This window comes from Rhagoletis zephyria, unplaced genomic scaffold (assembly GCF_001687245.7).
Source record: "Rhagoletis zephyria isolate East Lansing unplaced genomic scaffold, Rhagoletis_zephyria_1.1 Rzeph_scaffold_00093, whole genome shotgun sequence".
In the NCBI taxonomy this organism is placed as follows: domain Eukaryota; kingdom Metazoa; phylum Arthropoda; class Insecta; order Diptera; family Tephritidae; genus Rhagoletis; species Rhagoletis zephyria.
This window is the reverse complement of record NW_016157177.1, coordinates 436,267-463,641: the sequence shown is the minus strand read 5'-3', so window position 1 is coordinate 463,641 and position 27,375 is coordinate 436,267. Positions and strand designations below refer to the sequence as shown.

Below are 27,375 nucleotides of genomic sequence, written 5' to 3'. Positions count from 1 at the left end.
TGTTAGTTGTCCAAAAAAAAACAAAGAAATTCGGTGGGATTCGAAAATTTGAAATTTCACTAAAACTCCGTCGAACTGACCATTTCTCCCACTGTGCGCTGTAGAGATTTGTTTGTTGGTGGCGACTTGCACGGTTTGTTTATACTTAGCAAATGAAGATGTGTCGGCGAATGCCAGTTGCATGCGCCGTATTTTCTGCTCTTCGTAAATTGAAATTTCAAAAGGCGGTTTGGCTTAAACAAAGGAGACTCTTCGAAGATGGTTGCGTGACGTATAGCCGCATTTGCAATTTAGTTGCGACAAATTGTAAAACACAATGTGTGTATGCAGGTTTTATCAGCTGGGAAATTTTGTAAAAAATATGGTTTTTGGTTTATTTTTGAGTTATTTGTGAGAAATATGCATAATTATTTTAATAATTACATAATTGCAACACGAAAAGGGGAAATTATGTATGTATGTATGTATATACATAAGTACGTATTTAGGTGTGCACAAATTCATATAATATTTCGCACAAAGGTGAGAGATCTTCAAAGTTTCTATAGCATCTGTTATTTTTAATTTACAATCGCCCACTAAAAAATGTTTCCGTACCGATATTTTTTTATACACAATATTTTTTATAAAAAAATTGTTTCCTAATTTTTTTATAAAAATAGTTTAATCGTTATTTTATGACTTTTATGTTTTCGATCATCTCTAATCGTTAATTTGGGATTCTATTTTATTTTTATCAGAAATAGTCGTTATTTTGGATTTTTAAGTTTTTGCGATAATTTTTAACCGTTATAATTAAGGCTACATTTTTATAACCGATTTAAATCTTTTATGACATAGAAAATGAACTCTGAAATTAAGGGTGATAATATGATCGAAAAAATAAAAATCGTAAAATAACGATTAAAAATATAAAAATTATAAAATAGCGATCGAAAATTATCGTTAAAATATAAATAAAAAATAATGATTTTAAAATAATAATTCTTAATAATAACGAGTATTTGCGGTGGCTGTTTTAATTCTTTAATACAAACCAATTAGGTTCCAAACTTTGTGTAAAATTTAGAAAAATTCGCCAAATTTTCAGCGAACTTTCAGACTTTGCTGCCAGAATTTTTAGAAAATTTTTTCCTGTGCAGTTTTATTCAATTACTATAATAAAAATTTTCGAGCATACTTTTTATGGAAAAAGTCTGTAATTTTGTTGATAATTTTACGAAGTTTTCTAAATTTTGAACTATATTTGAAATATATATAGGTTTGATTTATATATGTTAAAAAATTAATTATATTTTTATAAAAAAATTAACGAAAACATTTTTTATGTAAAAAATTGTGAGTATTGCAAAAAAAATCTCTGTACGTAAACTTTTTCTAGTGGGTGAACATACATACATATGTACGATATGTGCGGGTGTCTGTTTTATTTTTGTATACATACATACGTATGTATGTGCGAAATTTAACACATAGTTTTTACTTGCGTGTGCCTATTCATTCTCTTCCGATGACTTTTGCATTATATTTTTGCACACATCTTCCATATTCCCACTCAGATTACGAATTTTTTAAGTTTGCTTTTAATTTTTTTATTGCTGTTTTTTACGTTATACGAGTACTAAGGGTATACATACATACGTGCATATCTACACATATGTTAAAATTTTAACAAGTTTGAAAACAGCTTCCAGACTACTAATATACAAATGCACATACATATACATATGTATACACAACACGCCATTAANAACTCGGTATGGTTATTGTGCTTGCCACATAAAAGTAAACCATTGAAAATTGTTGAAATCGGACTAAAATTACGGCCGCTTTTCATATAACGGTAAATTTCAGAAATGCTTGAAATTTCAATATTTTGAAATTTAAGGACGCTAGTTTACTTAAAATTTATACACGCCGGCTTATCATGTAGCGGTAGCTTTCGGAAAGGTGGAAAACATATATTTAATACTTGCGCCGGGTATCTAATGTTCGGCTCCGCCCGAACTTAGACTTTCTTACTTGTTTTTTTTAGTTTTATTTACAGTCACACTCTAACTTCCCCCCTCTCAACACTTCGCGACGCTGGAGTTTCCCTGCGATAGTCATGTGGATAATCTGGCTGTTTTCGACACGTAAGTGCCTGAATTTTTTTTCAACTTTGTTTTGAACTTGTTGCTTCGGTCGGCTACGGTGGCCGGTGCCACGTTGAAACTGGTACCTTACCTAAGCGGCAATTTGTGAACGCAAGCGCATCTTTGAGCGCTTAAATCGTAAATTTATGAATAGAGTTATTTAATTTATATTCGAATATTTTTAAGATGAAATACATTTGTATGTATGTGTAGTATTTGTATTTTCAGTGCACAGCTATCTGTAAAACGGTGAAAATGTTAATGATGTTGAGACTAAACTTTGAGAAATTTCAAGTCCTTGTTTCTTGCAGTTGTTTTAAGGAAAGCTTAGGACCAACGAAAGTCCCCGTTCTGTAATTTGAAAGTTGCGTTGTGGTTAAAGTCTTTTTACCTAAATAATAATAATAGTAATTTACATAGTGATGCTAATCGAAATAAGTATGTGCCAGCTATCGGCAATTTGTGGATTCGATTTCTGATCTAATAAGAAGTCTGATGAGGAGATGTGGTGATCTTTGAAATAGCAGTTATAAAGCAGATGTAAATTATTGTTGTTTTTCCACAATATTTCTGATTTCAAAACAGCCTCAAGCCAAATAAAAATTGTTAAAAAATATTATTTTTAAAGCGTCGCGCCTAACTACTTCGGAAATATAGTAAGATCTACGTGAGCTGTACCGATTTGAAAACACATATCTCCGAAAATCGATTTTTTTATAAAAAAAATTAGTTTTAAAAATTTTTTTTTCCAAAAACTCACTTCAGATGATGAAAAAAGTTTAAATTTAGAGGGTCTGAATAAAGAGGTTTAAAAAATTTATCAACGCAATCAAAATAATGAGCTTATCAAGACTATACGAAACTCACACCTTGACGAGATTTGACTATTTTTTCATTAGTTTTTAATTTTAATTATTTGTTTATAAAAATGTTGTTTTTTCATTAACAAAAGCCATATAAATTCCAGTTTCAATCTTTGAACAACATTAAAAAAAGNGTACATACAAACGAGCACCAATTAATTTTATTTAAAGAATGACGTGTCGTCTATTTCCGCTGTAGCAAACGTAGTACATAGGGCGGCATCTAGATGTCATCTACCTCGCCCTATTCACTACAGCTATCGCCCTATGCACTACTTCACTACAGATGTCGCCCTATTCACTATGCTTTTTTATAGGAGCTTTTCAAAGCTTTGCTTTGGTGTCGGACACACAACATTGAAAGCTTCTGGATCCACAACATTGCAAGTTGATAAAAGCGTTGTAAAATAAAAAGGAATCCACACATTTTTAATTAGATTTCTAAGATATATTTTGATTATGCAGTTTTGTAGTCTATTCAATTTTGGTACAACAAAGTGCAATCTTAAGATATCTGGGACTTGCCGTTGATTTTTGGCATTTTCACCCTTATACCAAATTTAGGGAAATTCAAAAAATTTTAATCAAAGTTTCAACTTTTTATTCTGAATTTTTAGAAAATTTTTGAGTAGGCAGTTTTTAGTCTAATGAAGTGCAAGTTTCAAACGGCTAAAAAATCGCGTTGATTTTTGAGAATTTTTTGTTTAGAGGCTACTCTTTCGGGTTTTTTAATATAACAAGCGCAATTTACAAAAACTTGTGTTGGTATTTCGAAATTTTGTTGCTGACGGTCTGCCGCGTTTTATTTCATAAGAAATTCATACTTATATGAAAAAAAGTGCAAAAATCCGTCAATTGGGAAATTTTGATATAAATTTGTTGAATTTTCCTAAATTTTGTATACAGTTTGAAACTGTGATTTACACGGTTTTGGTTAAAGCTTAGACGATATTTTTATATATAGATAACAAAAAAAAAAATACCTCGAAAAACATTACGAATATTTGAAGAAAATCAACACGTGGTCATTGTTTGAGTCACTGTACTTCGTATGGAAGAAAATTACTGACACCAACAAAAAAAAAAAATTTCCAAAAATTCCAGCTACTTTAAGCGTACACTTTGTTATTCTAAAATTAAATATACATAATTAAATATACATACTACAAAACTGCATACTCAAAATACTTCTAAGGCATCTACATTCTAAACAATGTTTGTTTAAATTTGCGCATATTAGGATAGGTAACCAGTTTCTTCTCTTAATGGATGCAAATTTACACCTCGTGTTAAGTAAATTAAACACTGCACTGTTTATTTTAACATATTACACGTGTGGCGTAGAAAACATTTCAAATTTGTTTGTTGAATTCTAAAAAATTTTTGCTCACAATTTTACAGTTTACATATAAAATGTTTAAATTTTGTAAGTATGAGAACTTAATGTTTATTATTAGTGAAAAATGTATTTTTACTTTACATTTTTTTGCAATTTTATGTGTATATTTTAAACATCTTATGTTCAAAATTAAATCTTGATATTCTTGTGCGTATATTTACACAGATGCTGGTTGAAAAATGAAACACTTTTCAGTAGTAGTTTTACATGCACTTTTTAGAGTGCAATTAAAAAGCTGACATACTTACTAAAGTTTGTTGATTTTTTTCTAGATGTTTCTCTAAAATTTAAACTTTGAAAAATATTTTGGCAGAAGCCTAAAACATAATACATTTTATAATTTCGGTGGAAAATCGATACTTTTTTTTGGTGCAGCATTAGGATGCACATACGTATCTTTGTATTTAGGCAAGAAAAACAATTAATGAAATATTTTCTGTTGAATCCCAAATACGATTCTACTGAATGCTAAATGCGTTTTTATTTATAGGCCGAAAATGTGAGGGAAAAATTAATCACATAAAATAAATAAGATCTCTTCGTTTTCCTTGTCTTTCATAGCCCTTTCCTGAAAATAGCCCCTTAAGAATATTTTAAGCGCTTCCCCACTTCGAAATTCAAACTACTTCAGAAAATACAGCAGTTAGAAGTGGAATTGGCAGAAAGGCGTCAGCGATACTTTTTTATTTTGCGTTTTTCACAAAACGACTGTTTTGAAACACAATATCTCAAGATATCCTAGACCGAATCGGCTAAAATTTTTGCTAAAAATTTTTTATTTAATTTTTTATAGCGCTACGTAGGGAGTTGTTATAAATTTAATAAACTAAACATTTTCATGAAAATTCATGTCGTTTCTTTCAAATCGCTGCCATTTGTGCAAAATAAAAAAATTTCCTACGGAGTGCTATAGCTACTATCTTCTTAAATAAAAAAATTGTGGTAATCGTGAAAAGAGGGGGCCAAAGGACGATTCACTGGATGCATTTTTCAAATTTTTTTTCATTGGAAATTGACCTTAAATATATTGTTCTTTTATGTGAAATAAAAGTTTTTTTTTATAAATTTCACATAAGTTTTTTTACTTTTAAGGTTCACCGTCCATTAAATTTTTATTTTATTTGATTTTTCATTTATTTACTTTTTAAAATTTTAACCGATTTCAAAAAAGGAGGACGATGATCAATTCATGCGGATATTCTTTAAATATGTTGGTATGTAAGGGGATAACTTTTGACCACGTGAACCGTTTTCGATTTTTCTTTTTTATCAGTGGTAGCTCAGGGGGTTCCATATTGTTTTGGTTTACTTCCGAAGATATTAACGGTACTCCTAAATTGTTATGTGAGCATTGAAGTCGGTTGTATTTTTTGTTTAAAAGTTACTTATTATTTCCTCCATTTGTTTATTATTTTATCTTTTAATTTTTTTACGTTTTTACCGTAAGTCAATGCCACTAAAAATTAAGCGTTTTGCACGAATGACTATGGTACTGATAAGTACCATAGAAACATAGAGATGGCTTCTGGCGGTTCCAGTTGAACGTTGAATCGATTCCGGAAAATCATTAAACTTTCATTTTTAAATATGAACATTACCGATATGCAAAGTTTTTTAATACATACATACATACATACATACATGTACATGCTTGCATACACACGAGGTTAACTACTATTTAAATATTAAAAGGTACAACTGAAAGAGTACCACACTGCGGTGGATCATTTGTTTCTAATTGCTTATGAAAATGCAATGCAGTGTGAGCGTGCAGCTTTCAAGAAATACCAATTTTTAATGCTCACAAAATAATAAATGTGCATGTATAATGATTTTAATAACTTTCGGATTAAAGATATTTTGCAATAATATGCACATGCATAACAGTTTTTCTGTGAATAATTAAGTTTTGAAGAAATATTTACCTCTTATTGACGGCGTTATAAAAAGATACCTCCGAAGTTCTACGATATTAAATGCACACTTTAGTAATTTTTATAGAAAACTTAAGCGGAGTTCACACGATTTGTACATTTGTGCAAATGTGTACATCTTCACAGTTAGAGAGTGATGTTTTTTGAAAACAAGGGACCTCAGGTTCCACGCCACTTTTTCTTTATGTGGCCGGCGAAATTCTTATAAAGCAACGTCTTTGCTATAAAAATTATAACTTTTATGTCCCTGGTATTTTCCATTTGAAGTTGAATTCATTGATTTTGTTTATTTGAAATTTTTTTATCATTCAAAAGTCAGCTTATTTTATAAGTTTAACGAGTACATCTTGGTTAGAGTATTTCTACGTTCGCTTTCAAGGCTTAAATTGTTATCGGTATTACTTCAAATTAAAACCTTTAAATGGTGCCAAGGGTAGCATGACGCAAGTAGCTGATTACTTGAATAATTCAATTTAAACCGCTAATTACATTGGTAAATATTCAGACTATTTATGCCAGTTTCGTTTCATAAGCATAAGCCATTACTGTTCACGGTTAGATTAGACAAAACCCGTCTAATTTTTGTATGAAAAGCCATTATTGCGTAACTTTGGTTTAGTAATGTAACACTTTTTCCTTTAAGACGCCCTGGAGTGCATACATACATAAATATGAAAGCTTTAACTTATGAGTGCTATTGCGTTAATAAATAAATAGTACATAATAATAACCAATTATTGATCGCTTATAGCATATATTTAAATAGATTTCATTTTAAATACTCAAAAGTTTCAACTTGAAATGAAAATGTCTTAATTGAAAATCTGAGATATTTGGTAGCATGCATATTGGGATGGTCCTTAAAATATCAACACCAGAGGGCGCTCGGACTTAATCCGGATCAACTGCAGTTAATTCCCGAGTTGATCCGGATCAACGCTGCCGTCTGTTTATGCTTTTAGGTTATGTTTTGTAGAAAAGAATGCTTGCTATTGCCGAAAGCTGTTTTCCTAATGGGACATCTTTTAGTTTTAGCAGGTTTCTGAAATAATCGATTCAATAAATCAAACATACAATTATTAGGAATAGGGAACAATTATGAAATCAATTCCGTAGCGCGGTATAGGCGCACTCATTCTTTTTTTTACTCTGTATGCCAGGTCACTGGCTGATAATCAGTTATCTGATCATTTGGCTGCAGACGGCTCAACACTTCCAACTTCTAGTTATTTGTTTATTTTCATGGATCTGATAGGAGTGCAGAATACTTGTAGGATTTTTAAATTATTATTTTATTATTTTTGGAACATGTGGCAACCGCCTACAAAAATATATTCTGCGGTAAACTTTCTTAAACCTCTTTAGTTTGATACCTATTTTGTAATATGTCATTTATTTTATCAAATTAATAATTGAGTTAAATTCTTCAATTAGGTGGCAGCCCTCCTCAAAAATATTTTTGGCAGTAAACTTTCCTAAACCTCTTTAGTTTGATGCCAATATTGTAATAAGTAATTTATTTTATCAATTAAATCAAATTAAAGTTTTCAAACAGGTGGCAACTTTCAACAAAAATATTTTTGGCTGTAAGCCTTCTTAAACCCCTTTCTTTTTACAGCCATATTGCAATATTTACTTTATCTTATCAATTTACTTAAACTGCAATTTTCAAAGAGGTTTCAACTCTCTCATTATATTTTCCTATATTTTATGCTAGACATTTAGCAATGCATCGGTGAAAACTGCATTCGTGATGCCATTATAACGTTCAAAAATGATCGGAAAAAATAGAAATCTTAATCGCTTGGCACTAATATTTCGATATTTTATTTATGTATGTTTAGTAAAAGTAAAACAAAGTCGACTTTTCAAACAGGTGGCAATTCATTTAAAAGTATTTTCAAACCAAAATCTTTTTATCGTCTGTCGTCGTATGGTATACATATTTCAATTAACTGGTGAATAAAGTTGAATTTGATTTTTTAAGTACATGGCAACTGTCCTAAATACAGTTCACAAATAAATTATTTTCAAATCCATTTCGATTGATACCCATTTTAAGAAAAGCCATTTAACTTATTAAATAATTTGAATTCCATTTTTTCGACAGGTGGCATCCCTTTTTGACACCCTTAAAAAATTCTAAATGTTCAATTTTAAGATTTCTTAAGTAAACTAAATACGACTTTAAAAACAGGCGGTAACCCTCTTTTAAACTATTTTCGACCTAAAATTTCTTTAAATATTTTTCGTCTGACATTGTTATAAATACTTAAAGTAACTGATGAATTAAAACACGTGTCAACCCTCCTAAATATAGTTCTGAAATAAAGGATTTTAAACCCATTCCCATTGACAACCATCGTTTAGTAATTAATTTATTTTATTAAATAATTTTAATTTAAACTTATAAACTGGGACAACCCTCAAACACTCAAATTTTTTTTTTAATTATCAATTCAAATACTTTTTAAATCTCTTTCATTTGACATGCATTTTTAATATTTCATATAACTTTGGTATAAAATAATTTAATTCGAGTTCTCAAATAGGGTTTTCAATATATTTTCAAATTACTACCTTCTTAAACCTCTTTTGTCTGACACCCATATAGTGATACCTTATTCATTAACCACCAGGTTCCTTTAGTTAAAATTGAATTACATTTTTTAAACATGTGGCAACCCTCCTACACGTAGTTAAGATATAAAGCCTTTTCAAAACCATTTGGGTTGATACCCATTTTGTAATAATTGATTTAAATTTTTAAATAATTTGAGCTTAATTTATTAGCAGGTGGCAACTCTTTTCGAAAAAGTAAAATCTTATTGAACATCCACACCCTAAGCCCTTTAATTTGACACCTCACTTTTGAAAATCGAACGAATGGTGCGGATCTGAGGGCATTGATTAATAAATGACTTGAGTTTAATTATTTAACAGGTGGCAACTCTTTTTGAAAAAGTATTATTGCACATCTACAGCCCAAGTCCTTTAATTTGACACCTCATTTTTGATCGAACGAACGGTGCGGATCTGATGAGCTGGACAAAAAATCGCTTCGCGTATTTTCGGCTTCGATTTAAAATATTTTCCTTTTATCTGCCAGAATCTTACAAAATTTACGTACGCCACTTAAGTTTGATAGTTTTGAATCGAGATTTATAAATGGATGCTAAATACTTGAACTGTCATAAAATTTTATATTATGTACAAACATTTGTATGTATGTATGAATTGTATTGTAGACAAAAACATATTTATCTATGTATTTAAAGTGGTATTATATAGTTTTTTATTTGCACAAAATTATATTCGTATTCGCAATGCATCTGCAACAACAATGATATTACGGGTATTATTTTCTCTAATAACACTGAAATTGTAGCTACTGCTGCTGCAGCTGATTATATTGTATTTTTTTTTTGCAGATTTTAAAACTGCCTACATACAAATACATATCAGTGTGTATACAATACAATACAATAAAATACACACAAAATGTGAATAAAGTAATAATGGCAAAAGCGGATGAGCTAGGGGGCAACAAAAATTTGTCGCCATCGCCATCGCTACCAGTCGCCACAGATACATTTACTTAATACTCGCACAGTGTACTATGCCTGAGTATGGATATATTAAAAAGTATATACATATGTATGTATGCATGTACAATATACGAAACAACTAAGCCGCCCAATCAAGCATACAGCCAAACAAAGCTAACGAACCAACCATCCAGCACAATAATAATCATAATAAAACTAGTAAGTAAATGTACGCGTTTGTATATATTTTTAGACATACTACATAAGTATGTATGTATGTGCATATCTGTATGATTATGTGCATGCAAGTGTAAAAAAATCCAGCAAGTTAGCCAAGCATTGCAATATGAACGCAGCAGGCAGCAGGCAGCGCAATTCGATGAGATCGCCAAACTGCAAAAGTCGCCACCGCTCGAAGCGGTTCGATGCGGGTTTTTTATTCCGTACAGTCGTACTTTAGTACAACTAACCCGTCACAACAGCAGTATATAAAACTATTAAACATACATACATATATATGCATATATATGTATGTATATTAGACCACGTCAAAAAAAAGCATGCAATGCGACCAGAATAAGACTCAAATTTTAGCATCCCCTCTAGGATTATTGTAAGAGGTCGCGCGTCGATTCTCTAATTTTTGAATCCCTTGTCCTATTTGGTTAAAATCTAGTAAATACCATTTTTTTTTGGAAAGGCTCAACGCGCGACCTCTTGCAACTGTCCTACAGATGGGAGATTCATGGAGGACCAAATGCTAAAATTTGAGTCTTATTCTGGTCGCATTTCAGAATTTTATTTTATATCATTTTTTTTTGACGTGGTCTAATGTATATGCATATCTGTGCGATCGTCGCATATGTACATTCGTCGCGGCGATATGTTTTGATATCCACTTACTTGCAAGCTTATATACATACACATACGTAAATACATACATATGTACATACTTAACTCTTATACAAAGCTACATTTATTACACCTTTTTGTGCATTTTATTTTCCACTTCATCTTATCCGCTTTGTGCACGATTTTCGTAAAAGTGGTTTTACAACAGTGTTGGTGTTTATTTTTGTATGAATTTTTGTCTATTTTCTTTTGCTCATTTTGCTTCAATATTTTTATATTTTTCACTTTTTTATTTACTACTCGTACATAGGTAGATACATCATACATATGTATGTATGTACACCGACAAATGCCAAGCGCGGCTTTCAAACGTAAGTGCTTTAACGCTGGCGCATGTATGGGTGTAACTAAAAAAATTAACACACTGCGAAATCGTTAAAGAAAATAAATAGAATGGAAAAAACAAAAAGCGAATTGGAAAAAAATCCATTTCAAATCTGGTAGAAAAATCTCAAAGCCAACGCTTACCGAACTTCAGACGTCGAGTGGCAGCCGAACTGTTAAGACGTGCTTTTGGCTCAAACCGTATATATATATATAAAGCTTCAACAATTTTCTGGCATTACTTCTACCAACTACTAACAACTATTGCTTCTCATCTCAAAGTTATTTTGTTTGGTTACTTAAGTGAAAAATAAAGTGACTCCTTTTTCTGAACGGCTGTGAAAGGGCGATCTGACCTAAGCAACAAGTTGCTGTAAGTGTGTTGCTAAGAATTGAAAAAATAAAATTAAATTGAAGAGTGCTATTAAATTAAAAAAAAATCGCAAGTGTTGAATATAATTTTATTTTGTTATTATTGAAAAAGGAGCTTATATTCGAAGGACATTTCAGAGCACAAAAACTTTGAAAGATTTTATAAAATTAAAAATAAAGTACAACCTGGGAACTATAAGAATAAGAAGTACAAACTGCATAAGTGAATGTCAAAAGTGAAATATATATTTTTTACTAAATGTACATATGTCTTAGAAAAGAAATACTGCTGAAGGATAACAGCAGTTTTATGAACTGTTACTGAAAATATTGTTTTCAAGTTTATGGAACTAGACCTCAAAAACATAACCAAACAAAATAAAAAAATCAACTGTGAAAAATATTACAGTTTATATGCGCTCGTGATTGTTCAAAGGACTCTACTACGATGCACGAAAAAAAAATTTATATATATTTTTTGCAATTGAGATGAATAATATATTGCAATAAAATTTCAATAAAATTTTTTGATTAAAAAAAGGGGGAAAAATTCAGTTTTAAATTTTTTGGAAAAGTTTCGATCCACATGCCAGTACTAAACTAATCTCTACAACAGCACAGTACAAGTGAAAAACGAAATTTGCAGTTATAAAATAAAATTTGAGAAAACCTCTCGAAGAAAATTGTTACTTATGGGTTTTATTCCTTCCAACATATATGTGCGATTTATTTTTAGACTATCATTTTTTTTAATTTTTTATCATACAAATTTTATCGATATTTTTATTAAATACATTTATAATACGAGGAACTTACGAGCGTAGTTAGATAAATTAGTTACTTTCGGAATTTTTCTTGTACAAACTTTGAGCCGGGTCAAATAGACAACTATAATAATTAGAACTCAATCATTTCAGCGGAAATGGAAAAATTACGAACTGCTACCCCAATACAAACCTGAAAAAAATGACTCGATGTGTATTTGCCTCACAATGAGGAGCTCATCACTGAAACAAATATCTACGTTAGATTTTGAAGAAACCTATTAAGTATTTGGTAGGAATAAAATAATTCGTAAAACACCAGACTAAATCTATCGAGCAGAAGGGGGAATACGTTTTTGTCGAAAAATAATTGTATTCAAAAAGTTACTGACTTATCAAACGGCCCTCGTAGAACGGTTGTAAAAATGCACACTCACAAAATATTCTGCTTGATATATCCAATCCAATTATGATGGTCTAATATGATTAAAAAGATTCGAAAGTATAATTTTTGGTGCTTTTAATTTTTCAGTTTCTTTTTTAAGCCGGCTTATGCTTGTAATTTCTTTCCTCCGAAAGGCTTGCCCGATTTTCACCAATTTCTTTTTTGTACTAATTTGGGCTCGGTAGCTGGCGCTGGAGTCGACATATTTCGTCGCCTGGGTAAAATATTGTCGTAAGCGTCATACGTACATGCGTAACATATGACAATCTTTTACCCAGGCGACGATTTGTAAAACTGGATTTTTATGATTCAATCTGGGTCAAATTCAAAAAAATTTCCAAAGAATGTGCCCTGACGTCTCCTCGCCCTCAAGACAGAGCCGGCATTCTGACGTTATGGTAAAACCAATTCGGCGCATACGATAGCGATAAAGACTAGTTAGACTTCCAGGGAGTAACCTGAGACTAAGTCCCAAAGATGCGATGTGCACATGTCCGACGACGGTGCTGGAAGTAGTCCTCGAACTTGAGCCTCTACACCACACAGGCCGCCAAAAGAACTGTGCGGTCAGCTTTGCTTGTGGGGAATTTGGAAAACGTAAGGTCATATCCTCTACGAATATGGAGAAGTTAGTGTGCCCACACTCGGTAGCTCTGTTCTCTAGAGATGACATAGGTAGAACCATAGTCAATCTGGAGTTTCTCCGACTTAGAGGGACTACTTCAGGGTGATATCCAGCACTGGTACATAGATGGTTGGAGGACTCCAGAACGAATAACGGCTGGAATCTTCGATCTCAGGACCAATACCACTGTTTCTATGGGGAAATATCCGCACTTCTTTCAGGTTGAAGTTTACGCCATCAATCTTTGTGCGGATACAATCATGAGTAGAGAGCCAAGCAGCACTCAAGGCTCTTCTATCTTATAAAGTCAAATATCGTGGTTTGTCCTTGAGTGAATTGAGAAACTTAACTCCCTTGGAAGACACAATAACGTCAAGTTAGGATGGGTATCTGGCCACAGGGGAATAGAGGTAAACTAGGAGGCGGACTGTCTCGCTAGAGAGGCGGCAGCCATTACACCAGTTGGCACCGAGCCCTTATTGGTAAAGGTCCCAACACTATAAATGTGGAGCTTCGGAGTGAAAGGAAGACACTGAGGGATAATAATATGCATAGCTCAAGAGGAATGCGTCAGTCAAGGAATTAACTGGGAGGGACTTCAAAAGAAGAGTTTCCAAAGTTTAATTAACGTCCCAATAGATAGGGGTAGAATTTTAAGGTATCCTTACAGGACACTACAGACTAAGAGGGCATCTACATAAGCTGGGCAGATGGTCAAATGAGCTTTGCCGGTTCTGCGAGATGACCAGCGAGACTTCACTTATACTTTCTCACCGAGTGTGATGCAGTCTACAGAAGACGCAAAAAAAGTCTTGGCTCGGTGTGACTACAGCTTAAGCACACCCACTCTCTACCATCGAAGGCGTGGTTGAACTTGCTAAGGAATCTAGGCTAAGGAGTAGTGTTGCGAAGATTAGAGAGCACAATAGATCACTAGGTCGCAGGGCAAACTAAAAAATTAGTTTTTTATTTTACTTATAGGTCTTTTCTACCCTGAAGGTTCTAGAACTGATAATACGCATTTACATACTTTAATGTATTATAAATTATTTATTATATTTTCAAAAACTTAATGCCTAATAAATTCTCTATTTTCTCTTTACCAGGTATTAAGCACGCTCATTTTTCTCGACAACTTTCTCGTTTACTTTGTGGATTAAATATTTCGCAGCGTAGATGACCGGCAAGGATACGGATTCAATGGCGACAGTGCAAATAAAGCCCGATTATGCTGCCAGTGAGGTGTATAGCACGGCCAGCGAGGCGCCACCGGTAAATATTTAGAAAAAGCATTTACATATTTATACGATACTAACTAGCAGAATAACTCAATTCATTTAGCAAGCATAACTAACTACTATTTTGGTATTCATACATACAAAAAATACAGATTTAATTTTAACTAAATATGTACATACATGTACTCTGAAAACTTCTTTCCTTAAACTTGCGCTCACGTTTTCCTATAAGCCATAAAATACACTATAAAATACCTACTATTAATAATGATTTAACACTTTCTGTGCCACACAACAAATAGTTATAAATGCAGCTGCACCTGCGCAACAACTCGGTCAACTAGTTTTTCTTAATTGTCTGCAAGTTTGCGTATAATATTTACTATGTACATACACACATACATACATATGTACAGGTGCATGCATGTGTATATGCATTTTTGACTGTTTCTTTGTATGCATAGTATCTTATGACACAGTTGGCGTCAGTCCTTTGCTCGCACCTTATTTAGTAAGTGCACAAAAATACATAAATCTACTTATATAAATACATCTGTATGTCTGTATACATATGTGTATGTTGCTACATAAGAGCTTAAGCGCGAGCTAAGGTCTTGCTTGCTTACCTAAATGTTATTTTAATTACCATTTTAAAAGCGCGCCCCAATCGCCCAAGCACTTAATGACCGCGCCATACAGTCAGAAATCTCACCGGCTGACTATGTATGTAGTTGCTTGGCACCGATTTCAAAACAACCAACTGTCTATCAGACTGTTGTCCCAAGCCACAGATACAGCTAGCAGCAGCAAAAGTCACAGCCTCTAATTTGGCATCTGTGGAGATGTAATTGTAAACATTTATGTACTTTTGTATGCACATTAGGGTGGTCCAAAAACAGTAAAGTTGGAATTTTAATGTTCCTAGAACTGTTCAGTATTTTTGTTTTGAAATTAAAAAATATTTAGAGGTCACTTAAAGCGCTGAAAGTTTTCCATGTATTTTACATAGAAAAAAAACAGACTTTCTTAGAAGTGGGTTAGAATTCATGAAAATCAATATTTTTCGAACGAAAAGCTGTCTTTATCTTCAGGGGACTTCCAGTAACAATACCTAGTTGTTTATATAACATTTAACAATTGTAAATTTAGCATTAAAATTTTGACTTACTTTTTCACATGCATATTTGGACCCCTCCCCTAATGTACATAGTAGATGGCCCAGCAGGAAATAAAATATGGATATATTTTTTTTAATTAATTACCGTAAATCTGGAACTTTATTAACACCCCAGAGGCTATTTTCTTGACGTCCCTTAACTTCTTTATCACGAGTTGGGTCATAAGGCGAATTGGGTCATAACGCCTAAAATCGTATTGCCCTCAATCTCAGCACCAGGTTTCTGCTGTTATTGAGCATATACTATGACTGCAGATTACTTGCGGGATTGCGGGCTGGTCACTTCTCATGACATAAGCACCTTACTTTCATCGGTTTACTCGACGAAAAAGACACGGCGGAATTTTTGTGCTCCACCCCCTCTTTAAACTGGATGTGGTATGAAGCTTAAGGCGACGTTGTTATTAAAGACGAACAACTAGGTGATTTAACACCCAACAAGCTGCTTCGACTTAGTTATACATGGGGTAGATATAGTAAAAGAGATATAAGGAAAATGTATACCTTTTAGCTACCTCCGAACAATTATTTCCTGCCGGGCTTACACCTCCTCTTAAAACCAAAATAACGACTTCAAGCAAGTTTTTCTGTGTATACCTTGGCAGCGTTTAGAAGTACTATATCTTTGCAGCTGCGCAATGAAGCCAACTAACCAACCAACCAACTAACCAACCAACCAACCAACCAACCAACGAACTAAGTAATCAACTTACCATTAACAAGCCATTCTATAAGTATTTAATTTGTTTGTTGCCGCCTCTCGTACCGCCCCTACCTACCACCACCGCTGGGCAGTGGCAATTGCAACTTTATCTGTTTGTACGCGCTTTTGCAATCACACACATACATAAATACGTATGAGTATGTATTTGTAAATAGCCTTTTTTCAATTAAATATTTTCTTACCAGCTTTTTTTCCTTATAGTATTTTTCATTGTTTTCGTAATTCCGCTGCCAAGTTAGTTTGCTTGGCTTACAACAGCTATGTATGTATATCTTACCTGGGGCTGCGCCGGCGCAATACAATACAACATACACAAATACATACAACTTTGAATTCTGGCCATAAATCTGGGTTACTGTGCTTCTTGGCGGCTCTTGGTTGAACGCCTCACACTGATTAACACGCATACTTAAGCACACTTACAATACATACATACATAAAAACAAATCGAGTTAGCACAAGACTTAAGCAAAAGCCGACAAATTGTTGCCTTTGCCCAATAATCGCTGTTACTCCTTGTCAGTGTATTGCGATTGAAGGTCTCTTTTGCCAACCGTCGAATTGCATTATATTGAGAATAACAGCGCATTAACTTCTTGTTGGCATCAGCCGATCTGGTTATGTGCAATGACTCTTTGTGCTCCGCAATGTGCGAAGAGAAGGTACAGAGATTCTTGCATATATACTATATAAGTAAATGTAATTTGTATGCGTGTATGTACATTAGACCATACCGTACGCACCGGAATCTAAAGTATTTTTGCAAGGCAATTTCGAAAGAAAATTTTTTTTTTTTTGCTTTTTTACGTGTTTTTATTCCCAAGTACATTTACTTCAAGCACCCTGTTGTAGTACATACCCACCAGAGGCAAGTTTCTTGTCTCGAGGAGGCAAATGTTTCTAAGCTCATAAACTTCAAGTACTTACCTACCAAATCTCAGTTCTTATCACCCCAACGTACAATCCTAATGTCAGTAAATTAAAGCTGACCAAAAATCTTGAAACTTTTTCTTTTTATTTCTTACTTTTGTGCTTTCTTGCTTTCGATTTCTTGTACTTAATACGAGCAATTACCCCCTTCGAGCTGTAATCTGCTTATTCCAATAGGCATAAACTGCAGTTGAGGCGTAGTGGAAATGAACTATAAGAAAGTATTTCGATTCCAAGCCAATTACACATTTTTTTTTGTCGCCTTTTTACATTTGTCGTCTTAGTTTCGGCATTTACAGTCGGATCTTAATCAATGCCTTTATCTCGACCAGACAATCTTTTTGTTCCAAAGTTTATTGACCTCAAGTACTCCGTTCTAGCACTTACCCACCACATCTCTGTACTTATCGCCCTACCCTTTTGCTAAGACAGTTTTTTGATTATTCTAGTAGAACTTAAAAAAAAAAATTGTAGTAGGTGTAACCGAAGAATTTTAAAGAAATTTAATTTTTTTGAAACTGCCTTTTTTTGTTGGCTTTTAGGGTGGTTTGCTCTAATGTACATACATATCATGTATATATGTATTTTCTTACATAATATAGTCACATATACATTTGCATATGTCTGTTAATGATTTATCTCCTTCTAACATAGTACCCGCCACTTCTTCAAACACTATTACGAAAATGCCATGGTCATGTCATGTTTTAGTACATTTCCATATTGCAACATCGTCGGAAACAAGCCGTGCAATCTTTTGTTATGCCAAAGAGTTAGCTAAACTTGTTTCTTTACTTCTTGTTGCATACAAGATGGAGATATTTGTTTTATATGTGTTTGTATGTATGTTAATGATGAGATAAGTACAATCCACTTAGAACACATTTCCATATATGTATATGTACATACATACATACATATATACTAAAGTACTAAATTATGAAGGCAAGGCATTCAAAATTCATACATACTGTAAATAATCCTAGCTAATATCTGAACTTTTGGGCGTCGGAGAAGCTTCATCCTAATCTTTTTAAATACCTTGAATACTTTGACTTTTAAGGCACTTTTTATCAAACTACACGAAAAATCCATAGTTCCGGTAGGAGGCAAAGTACCCTAACGGGGTTTCTTTAGGAGGAAAAAATAGAAATCAAGGCATTGATGCGCTGAAGCACTTGCGCTACCAAATTATATTAAAGAGGTTCAAGAGTACTACCTCCGCAATCTCTGCGAGAACTTAGGTTTTCGATGCACCTCAAATGTAGATCTTGACATCGACGCAGCAACGACGTTGAGATGGACCTTGGATGTCAAAGAGGCATTTACATTTCTGTCCACCGTTCCGCGATTTCACTACTTTCGATTCGATTACTTTTAAAGTGGCTTGGAAATCGACGAACGCAGAGGCTTTTCGGTTTAAAGTGACTAGTCTGCAGGTTTTCCGACCAGAGACCGGCACCGGTTCTTTATGTATGAAGTATTTTGGAATGAATTTCCGTCGCTCATGGTTAGTTTGGTTGAAAGGCAAACCTATTCGGCGTTGTGTAATTTTCAAGGCAATTTTTCTTTACTTCTATCGAAGTCGTAAACCGACGTAATGGCTTCTAAGCCAACATTGATTTTATAAAACTGGCCACATTTCCCGAAGTTTAGATGTTTTGCACATTTTATGCTTCCATAAGCTGGAGTAGGTCCTTTGCAGCCATATGATGAACCAGAATATGCAAGCGAGTGCTGGTGAGAGATCATGCTTTTGAACTGCGCTATTTACCGCTTCCGATGTGCCAAGGCATCGCAAGTCCCTTATCTAGTGTTTAGAGCTTACCACCAGACTGGGCCCCATGGGTATTGTAACCCTGATTACTTTGGTGTATATAACATAGATTATATTCGATGAGAGTCCCCTGTTGTGTTCCAAAAGCCCTTTTGCAGGTATAGCAATTTTGGACTTAACTCTTTCCGAAAAAAGGTACGTGAAAAACTAGGAACGAACAACAGATTAACCATTTGGTGGGTTCCGGTCCATGATGGCTTCGATGGCAACGAAATGGCTAACACCCTGGCAAAATACGATGGGCAATGGAGCCTGATCGGCACTCAGAGCTTACACTGCAGAGGTCCTAAGTTGATGGGAGGACTTGCAAATTACAAAGGGGCAAAAAGGGGTCAAAAATATTCGTAACTCCCTCTCTTCGAATATATGAGCCGCTGCTAAATCTTAGCGGAGAGGGCTTAAGAACTCTCATCGGATACCTGACAGGATACTGCAGACTGAGGTACCATCTACACGAAACCAGACTCTCTGAGAAAACGAATTTCTGATTTTGTGGGCTAGAGAAGGAAGTCCTCTCTCGACGTACGAAAACCACATTCTATATGTCATTTACTCCTTTGAGAACGATTATCATCTCCTCCCAAAATCTGAAAATCCAAAGTGCTCCATTTTATTGATAGCCTAAGGTTGGAGTAACTAGATAAGGCTTTCCACAATAGAAATAGCTAGGTCGCCCTTATAATTATAATATTAATTTCTTCCACATTTATTTTCAAATTCAGAGTGGTGTCCAGAATGATGTCTAAGTATTTTCTTCCAAAGGAAAATTCTAAATAGCGGGAGCAGAGAAAAAGTGGAGACTGTTGTTTTTCTTGTAGACAATACAAGTACTGTAGGGATTACCTTCCAATTAATTAAGAGATAGTATGCCTTTCTTAAGAAGTGCTGCTGCTGATTCGAAAATTGTAATAATCTGAGTGAGCTTTTAAACTAAGGGGGTACTTACGAATTTTTTTCCTACGTGGACCGACCTGGTCTAATAGACAAACACACATACATATATTTTTCAAGTATTTGCGTAATTCGCTTTTCCAACCATATTTTTGCCTCTATATTTTCCAATATTTTTCTAAAATAACCCAAACCGTTTTTTCCTAAGTCTATCTTGAATCATGTAACGGTTTTATATTAGTGTAAGTAACTATAAATTTTAAAAGCTGAAATTGTATAGTTACTTACTTTTAGTTATATTCAACAATTTTATTTACTTATATGCTACGACTATACAGTAATATAATGCATACACTTTTAGACAAGTTGCAATGTTGAACTGTACAAATAGCCAACAATTAAAAAAAAACACAAAAAAAAAATTCAAACTGCCATTTAGGCCATTATTTAGTCATGCAAAATGCCACTTAAGTCGCTACGATAAAAAGACTTAAATTGCAATAACTAGCAGTTAGCGCTGCTGTAGAAATTGGCATTTTTACGAAATTGACGTACAAGCGTTGCATATAAAGTTAGCATTAAAATGCATATGCTGTAGTCGTTGCACCGAAAATTTAAAACTGGCATCTGACTGAATGGTGAACAGACTTTCTGCTGGACGTGCATTGCAATTGCAATTACTCTACGCAATTCTATGCAAAAACTGCGTCATCAGAAGCGGATACGCATATAGTGGAAAACTGAAGACGAACTACTATACGGAGAAGGCAAGTAATTTACAATTCATCACGCCATCAATCAGCAGCTGTTTACGCACTCTTATCGCATTAAGGCGGCGAATACGTCAGTTTTATAAATAGCACGATATAATAAAAAAAAAAAAAAAATTGGTGGAATATTTAGTAGTTCGGATGTAGCGCGATTGCCGACTCACACAGGTGTTTTTAAATTAAATAAGTTTATGTTTCTTACACAAATGCTTTTTTATTTTTCATAAATTTTTGCAATAAACCTTGAGGAAAACTTTTTTCAATTTCAAGAATTTTTCGCTTTGCGGCTCTATTCTGTATCACTGACAAATTCTTGTCACAGTGTTTATTACGGAAAAATATATGAAAAAGTTTAAATTTGTCAGTGAACAAGTTTTTGTCACCGATATAGGATTGGGCTATTATTTCAAAAAAGAGCAACAACAAATAAGGTTCAGGACGTTTTATAAAGCTTTTTGGCTTTGGTGTAGTATAAGCTTCGCTTGCTCAAGACTTTAGTATATACCCTAGCATTGATAATTAGGGGATTCATAAGACGTTTACCACCACCATTTATAACCATTTTATTCATTATTTTACATAAAAAAATTTTAAGCTTAAGATTTTAGCATGGTTAGCACATCTTGTGTATTATGTAGCCCTTGTCAATATTTTACTTAAGACCATTTTCACAGTGGAGGATTAACTCCGCATTAGCAGCAAATGCAACCTATCTTTATATTACGGTTATAGAAAAATACTCGTATAAACTTTGAAATCTCTTTAAAGCACTTGTAGGAAGAAAAAATTTACCACGGTAGAATGCAATAAAAAATCTGTGTGTGAGGTATAAAAAAAAAACCCATTTTTATTTGATAGGCCTACAAATGTCTTATAGCATCGTTAAAATTTCCGCCATGGCTTGCTTTGGTAGCACTTTTCAATCATTCTAAATACTTCATAGATCCGGCTGAATTTGAGCGAAGGCCGGGGTTATCTGGCTCTGACAGCATAGATAGATTGCGGCTCATTGGTACTGGAGCTTTGACTTTAGGAAATCATAAAAGAAAAAGTCTAGAGGGGTCATATCACACGACCTTGGTGGACAAATCACGCCAATCTGCGATTGGTAACCAGATCCTCAAATCGATCATGCGAAATGTGCACAGTGGTGTCCTCTATGTGGTGCCTTGCGGATTTGGCATTAGTAACATAAAAATAAATTATAGGCTAGACAAACGCCACGAAAGCAACATCGTCGCCAGAGGGCGCCAAAATCTACTTACGCCAAGTGCAAAGTCCTTTATATTTTCAAATGTGTCGTACAGAAAATTTTTGGAGGGACTAGGTCCGCCTGGTAACTAAATATACTGCTGACGATATATATACACACGTAAATATTTAGGTAGATAAGTGTGGCTATCGCTGACAGGCGGTGGCTTATTTTGATCTAAAGCGGGTGGCCCATTTTGATAAAACGACTTTAAATTATTGTTCCCTTTGCTGCACCATTAGAGTATCTGATGAAACTCGTCAGGTATTTTAAATTTGTATACGACTCTTCATATACATAGTATTTATGTATGAATATCCAGTTACAGAGAACATTAAAATCTGCGTCTTCCAATTCAAAGTTTTTGCAGCTGCATGAAAGAGTAAACCGAGCTCCTTCGCATGCTTATCTTTAAGGCAATGGACTTTTAACTCACGTTTCACGTTTACCCACTGATCGGACAAGTTATGCTTTATATCCATTTTTCATTTGTTAGAGCATGAAAAAATTTTCTCAAAAGAAGCTTGCAACTGACCAAAAGCAAAAACAAATCCGTTCTTTTCTTACAAGAATCTGCTTCGGCGTGCACCTATTGAAAGTACGTCCGCCATTTAATTTTCCTCTATATTATATATACCTCTGTTTTGCTTAGCCACTTTTTGAGTTATTCGAGAATGGCTGCCATAATAGCTAAAACATCAGCCTCAGGGCACTAAAGTAGCTAGTAATCAAACTAAACAACTCAAGGTAAGCTTATGCGAGTCTCATCTCATTTTCCCAGTGGGCTTAACGTCAGCTGGAAAGTATATGTACTGGTATAAGAAGTAAAAACACTTTCACGCCACCTCTCCCTGCTTGGATCTCCATATTAAAATTTCTATCCAGAATCAAAAGTTCCGTGCTGCGCAGAAGGCAAGACAAGACAAGACAAGACAAAATGTAGCTACAGTCTTCATATAAAAACCTGAAAATATCCACCGTGTATAACAATTTAGGTAACACACGAAACAAAAGCTACCTACATACTTCGCTTTTGTTTTATGACTTCTAAAATTATGGTATTTTGTGTTAGATACTTTGCCATACTTTGGAGACGGAACTAACGCGCATTTGTCATACAGCAGCGCTACGAATGGCGAACTTAAAAGCTGCTGCAAAAATAATAATCAAAACAAAAGAGGTGTACGCTAGACAAAAAAGCGCTTAATGGAAAAAATTTAAAAGAATTACCGGATTCCTGCAGTTTTTCAAGCGCGTGATTTGCGAATTAAATAACAGCAGGGCAAGCGCTAAAAAACTTAGCTAGCTAGCCAGTCAATCTAATAAACAGTCAAGCAACCTGTCACTCAGCGCGATTTTTATGACTGACATGACATGCAAATTGAAGTACCCGATTTAAAGGCAAACCACAAAATTATATACATATGTATATACACACGACTGATCAGTACAAAAGCGCTCATCATTATTTTGTAGTATTTACACACAATTCTATGCAGCTTTTTTATATTGCTATTTGACAACGTCATCCATAAAGTCATAGTTAAGTGCCGCCGCCACTTGGTATGTATGTATTTGTGTACTATGCAAATCACCCAACGCCCGAATATAAACAGACAGACTGGACTGTAGAATGATTGCAAGTGAGCATAAGTTATGCAAATTACAATGAAGCGTACTGTTTACTATAGCTATTTAAGTACGTATGTAAGTATGTACATACATACATTTGTAGGTGTAAATATGCACTTGCTAAATACGCATTGATGTGTGAGAGTGTGCGCGCACAAATTAACGTTTGAAACGGACAAGTATTCATTGTGCATTCATTCATTTATTTTTATTTATTAAATATGTACGTTTGCAATGACTGCACCCAACGAATAAATACATACATACCTATACTTAGCGAAGAATGTCATAATATTTGGATAGTCAACACGGAGTTACGACTTCTACATGTCGAAGCACTTATTGTGCAGGTCGTGTTACCTTGCCTGACGTATTTTTATTTACCATGAGAAGGGCGGCTGATGGCGAAGAATGTGGAATTAAAAAAATATATATATCGAAGTATGTATGGTGTTATTTGTTTGCCACTTATGTTTATTTATTTATTGTTATGCATTTTTAAATAAAATACAGTTCATGCTCTAACAAAACCCTTTTAAGTTCAAGTTTAAAACTTTGTGGAAAACTATAAAAAATTCAACAAATCTTCACCCAAATTTCAAACCTTTTTCTCCGAAGTGTTGGAATTTTTTACAGTTCTTATTGCCCATCCAATTTTCGTGTGCAAGTTTCAAATGTTAAAAAATGACCGTTTACTTTTTAGATTTTTGTTTTGTCAAATAAAAAATTAAAATATTCACAATTAGGCTAAAGAAAAACTATTCACCATCAACTGTCCCTCTATAAACCTATCTTTGAGAATACGATTCCACACTGATCTAATAACGCTGTTCAACAGCATTTTTCCTATAGAATAACCAAGTTATGTTTTTTTTGTTTTTAATAAGACGTCATACTGAACATTTTCACTAAAAAAATCCATAGTGCTGCACGTCTGAGTTTTATTTTAATTGCACTCAAAGGTTAACGATATCAGGGCAAAGCGAAACTTATTTCTTAAAAAGTTACTCCACTTGTAAGGAAATAGTTTTATAATTTGTATTTTTTTAGAATGTGCTTCTTATTCATTCAAGTATTTTCATCATGAAATTTTAGAAAAAATATTTTTAACTCATTAGAAAATTAAATAATGCAATTTTTTTTTTTAAATTTTATGTAAAGAGAAGAAGTTTTCCGAAACAATTATAATTTATGAAAATATGTTTACCCCAATTAGAAAAACACACCAACATAAGACACAAAAACTTTTTTGAGGGGAAAAAAAATTACGGTAAAAATTATTTTTTCGAGTTATTTTTTGTTTTTTGGGCAAACAAAAAATAAATGAAAAATAATATCTACCAAATTATTAAAAATAACGTACGAGTTTTCTTTTGAAAAAATTATATTCAAGCAAAAAGTTATTTCTTAAAAAAAAAATGTGAAGAAAACACTTTAAGGAAAAAACTGGACAAAAATCTAGAAAAAATTATTTTCTAAAGCATCGAATCAAGGTGAACTGGAGAGAATCTTCTTGCGCCTGGAACCGATTGATACAGATTCCATGCCACCACAAAAGCGCCTCCATGACAATCTCTTGCTTTTCCTTCAGAGTTTCTGGTAATCTCTTAGGTTCGACTTAAGCATAATCAATTTGAAAAAAAATTTTAGTAAAAACTTTACACATATATCACTGTTTTTTATTGCTTTCATTTACAATTCATGCATATTTCTAAATTATCTATCCGCTGACATAGCTAGCTGATGTGCTAATTAACTCATTATTTCCACTTGCAGTCAGTGATTTTCAGCGTAGCGTAAATTAGGTTCACTCATGAAGAAATACATATACATACATACATACATAGTTTTCCATGCATTCAAAAACCTATATGTGCTTGGAAATTAGTTCAGCTAAGCGCAAACTAGCATTTGTCGCCATTTTGTATTTGCATACCAAATAAATTATTTTTCTCATTTTTATATTTTTTTCGAAAACACATTCTGTAGCACATTTCTATTTACTATTCGATTTATTTACTGCCAGAGTGTTAATACAAAAGTCACGCCATCTTTTTTCATGTCTGTCAATACACTTTTTCCAATGGTTACTCTAGTTTAACGGCACGTAACTCTTGAGTTTATTATTTGTTAAAAAATTTGTTCCTTATTACAGTTTTTAGCACATGAATATGTATGTATGTATGTATGTTGAAGAAACAATTGCCGTAGTGGCATTTTTCAACATTTACCTAATTCCGGCTCAAATCGCGATTTCCATTGCAAATACGTTTGTTTAAACATTTGTATATACATACCTACCTAAATATATGTATATATACATATATGTATATATATATGCCTATGAAAAAATGCATGTATGTTTCGGCATTTGAGTCAGTCTGTCTACATTCGTTGTTCCGCACAACTTGTTTGTGTTTGTTACATTTTTTTTTTTGCTTCCCCATCACTTTACCATCCCCGCTGCCGGCAGCCGGCTGTGGACTGTTAAAGTCACACAGTTTACTGGCTTCATTGTTTAACAAACCATAACTTTTTTCCATTGCAATGCAGTGAATGTAACCATTTTTAATGGTGTTGGTGTGAATGCATTCACTAAGCAATAAATAAATAAATAAATAATTACAAATAGCAAAGCAAAATAGTTAGTCGTACGGCTGCTGTTATATTCACAACACCATTTTGCAGTCACTTGTTGTTGGCATTAAATTCTTGTTGAATTCAATAGCTTCTTTTTCATACACACGCCAACTATCTATGTATGTATGTACGTAGGCTAAAACAACAAACTGACGTGTAAAATATCTAAAAATGCTGAATTTTCAGTTTGCCATAAGGGGAAATATGTACATATGCATTAGACGGAAGTTACATATAACTTCGCTGTGATTTGCTGTGAAAAGCCCCCGCTACAAATTTATAGCTCCCACGCAAAGGTGTGCTTGCACTATTTATATGTAGATATTGCGTGTATGTATATTTATAATAAGTCGCATATAGATATGTGAGCGAAAAAATGTTTTTTGTGCAGAATTAAAAATATCAAGATTAATGAAATTTGTAATTCTAAAACTAATTTTCATACACCAAAGCACTATTTTTATTTTTTTATTTTAATAAAGAAAAATTTTACATCATCAAATGTAACAACCAGTCATGTGAGCTCCTGGGATTGGTTTAAGAGTTTTCATTTGCGTCAATTAAAATGAAATATCTTAAATATGGCAGAAATTATAGCCGTAGCGCTAGTATAACCGTATGAGGATAATTTTAAATAATTTGTTTTTTTTAATATCTTTAATTTCATTTACTAAGAAGACTCATCAGCTTCACATCAAAAAAAAAAAAATTATCTAAAAAAAGGAACAGTCCAGCGCCTTCGTCTTGGTCTGCAGGCTGTATCGGAGATACACCCGCTAAATTTAAACGTAGAATACGTGGTATGGTTAAGAGCATATCCAAGTCAAAAACGAAAGCACAAACTAAGAAAAAAATATCGATAACAAAAGCGATAATAAAATCGATAACAAAATCGATAAAAATATCGATAACAAAATCGTTAACTAAATCGATTACAAAATCGATAAAAAATCGATTACAAAA

General features: G+C 33.4%; 1 protein-coding gene across 2 annotated transcripts in view; it reads left to right on the top strand.

The window, feature by feature from the left end:
* The first annotated feature begins 11,240 nt into the window (after positions 1-11,240).
* Msr-110 (DUF3736 domain-containing protein Msr-110) overlaps positions 11,241-27,375 on the top strand; it is a 52,863-nt gene continuing 36,728 nt past the window's right edge. For both annotated transcript variants that reach the window (XM_017631650.1, XM_017631640.1), the window contains exons 1-2: positions 11,241-11,488; positions 14,428-14,593. In XM_017631650.1, coding sequence (XP_017487139.1) covers positions 14,498-14,593 — 96 coding nt within the window. In that variant the 5' untranslated portion in view covers positions 11,241-11,488; positions 14,428-14,497. The remainder of the gene's footprint in view (positions 11,489-14,427; positions 14,594-27,375) is intronic.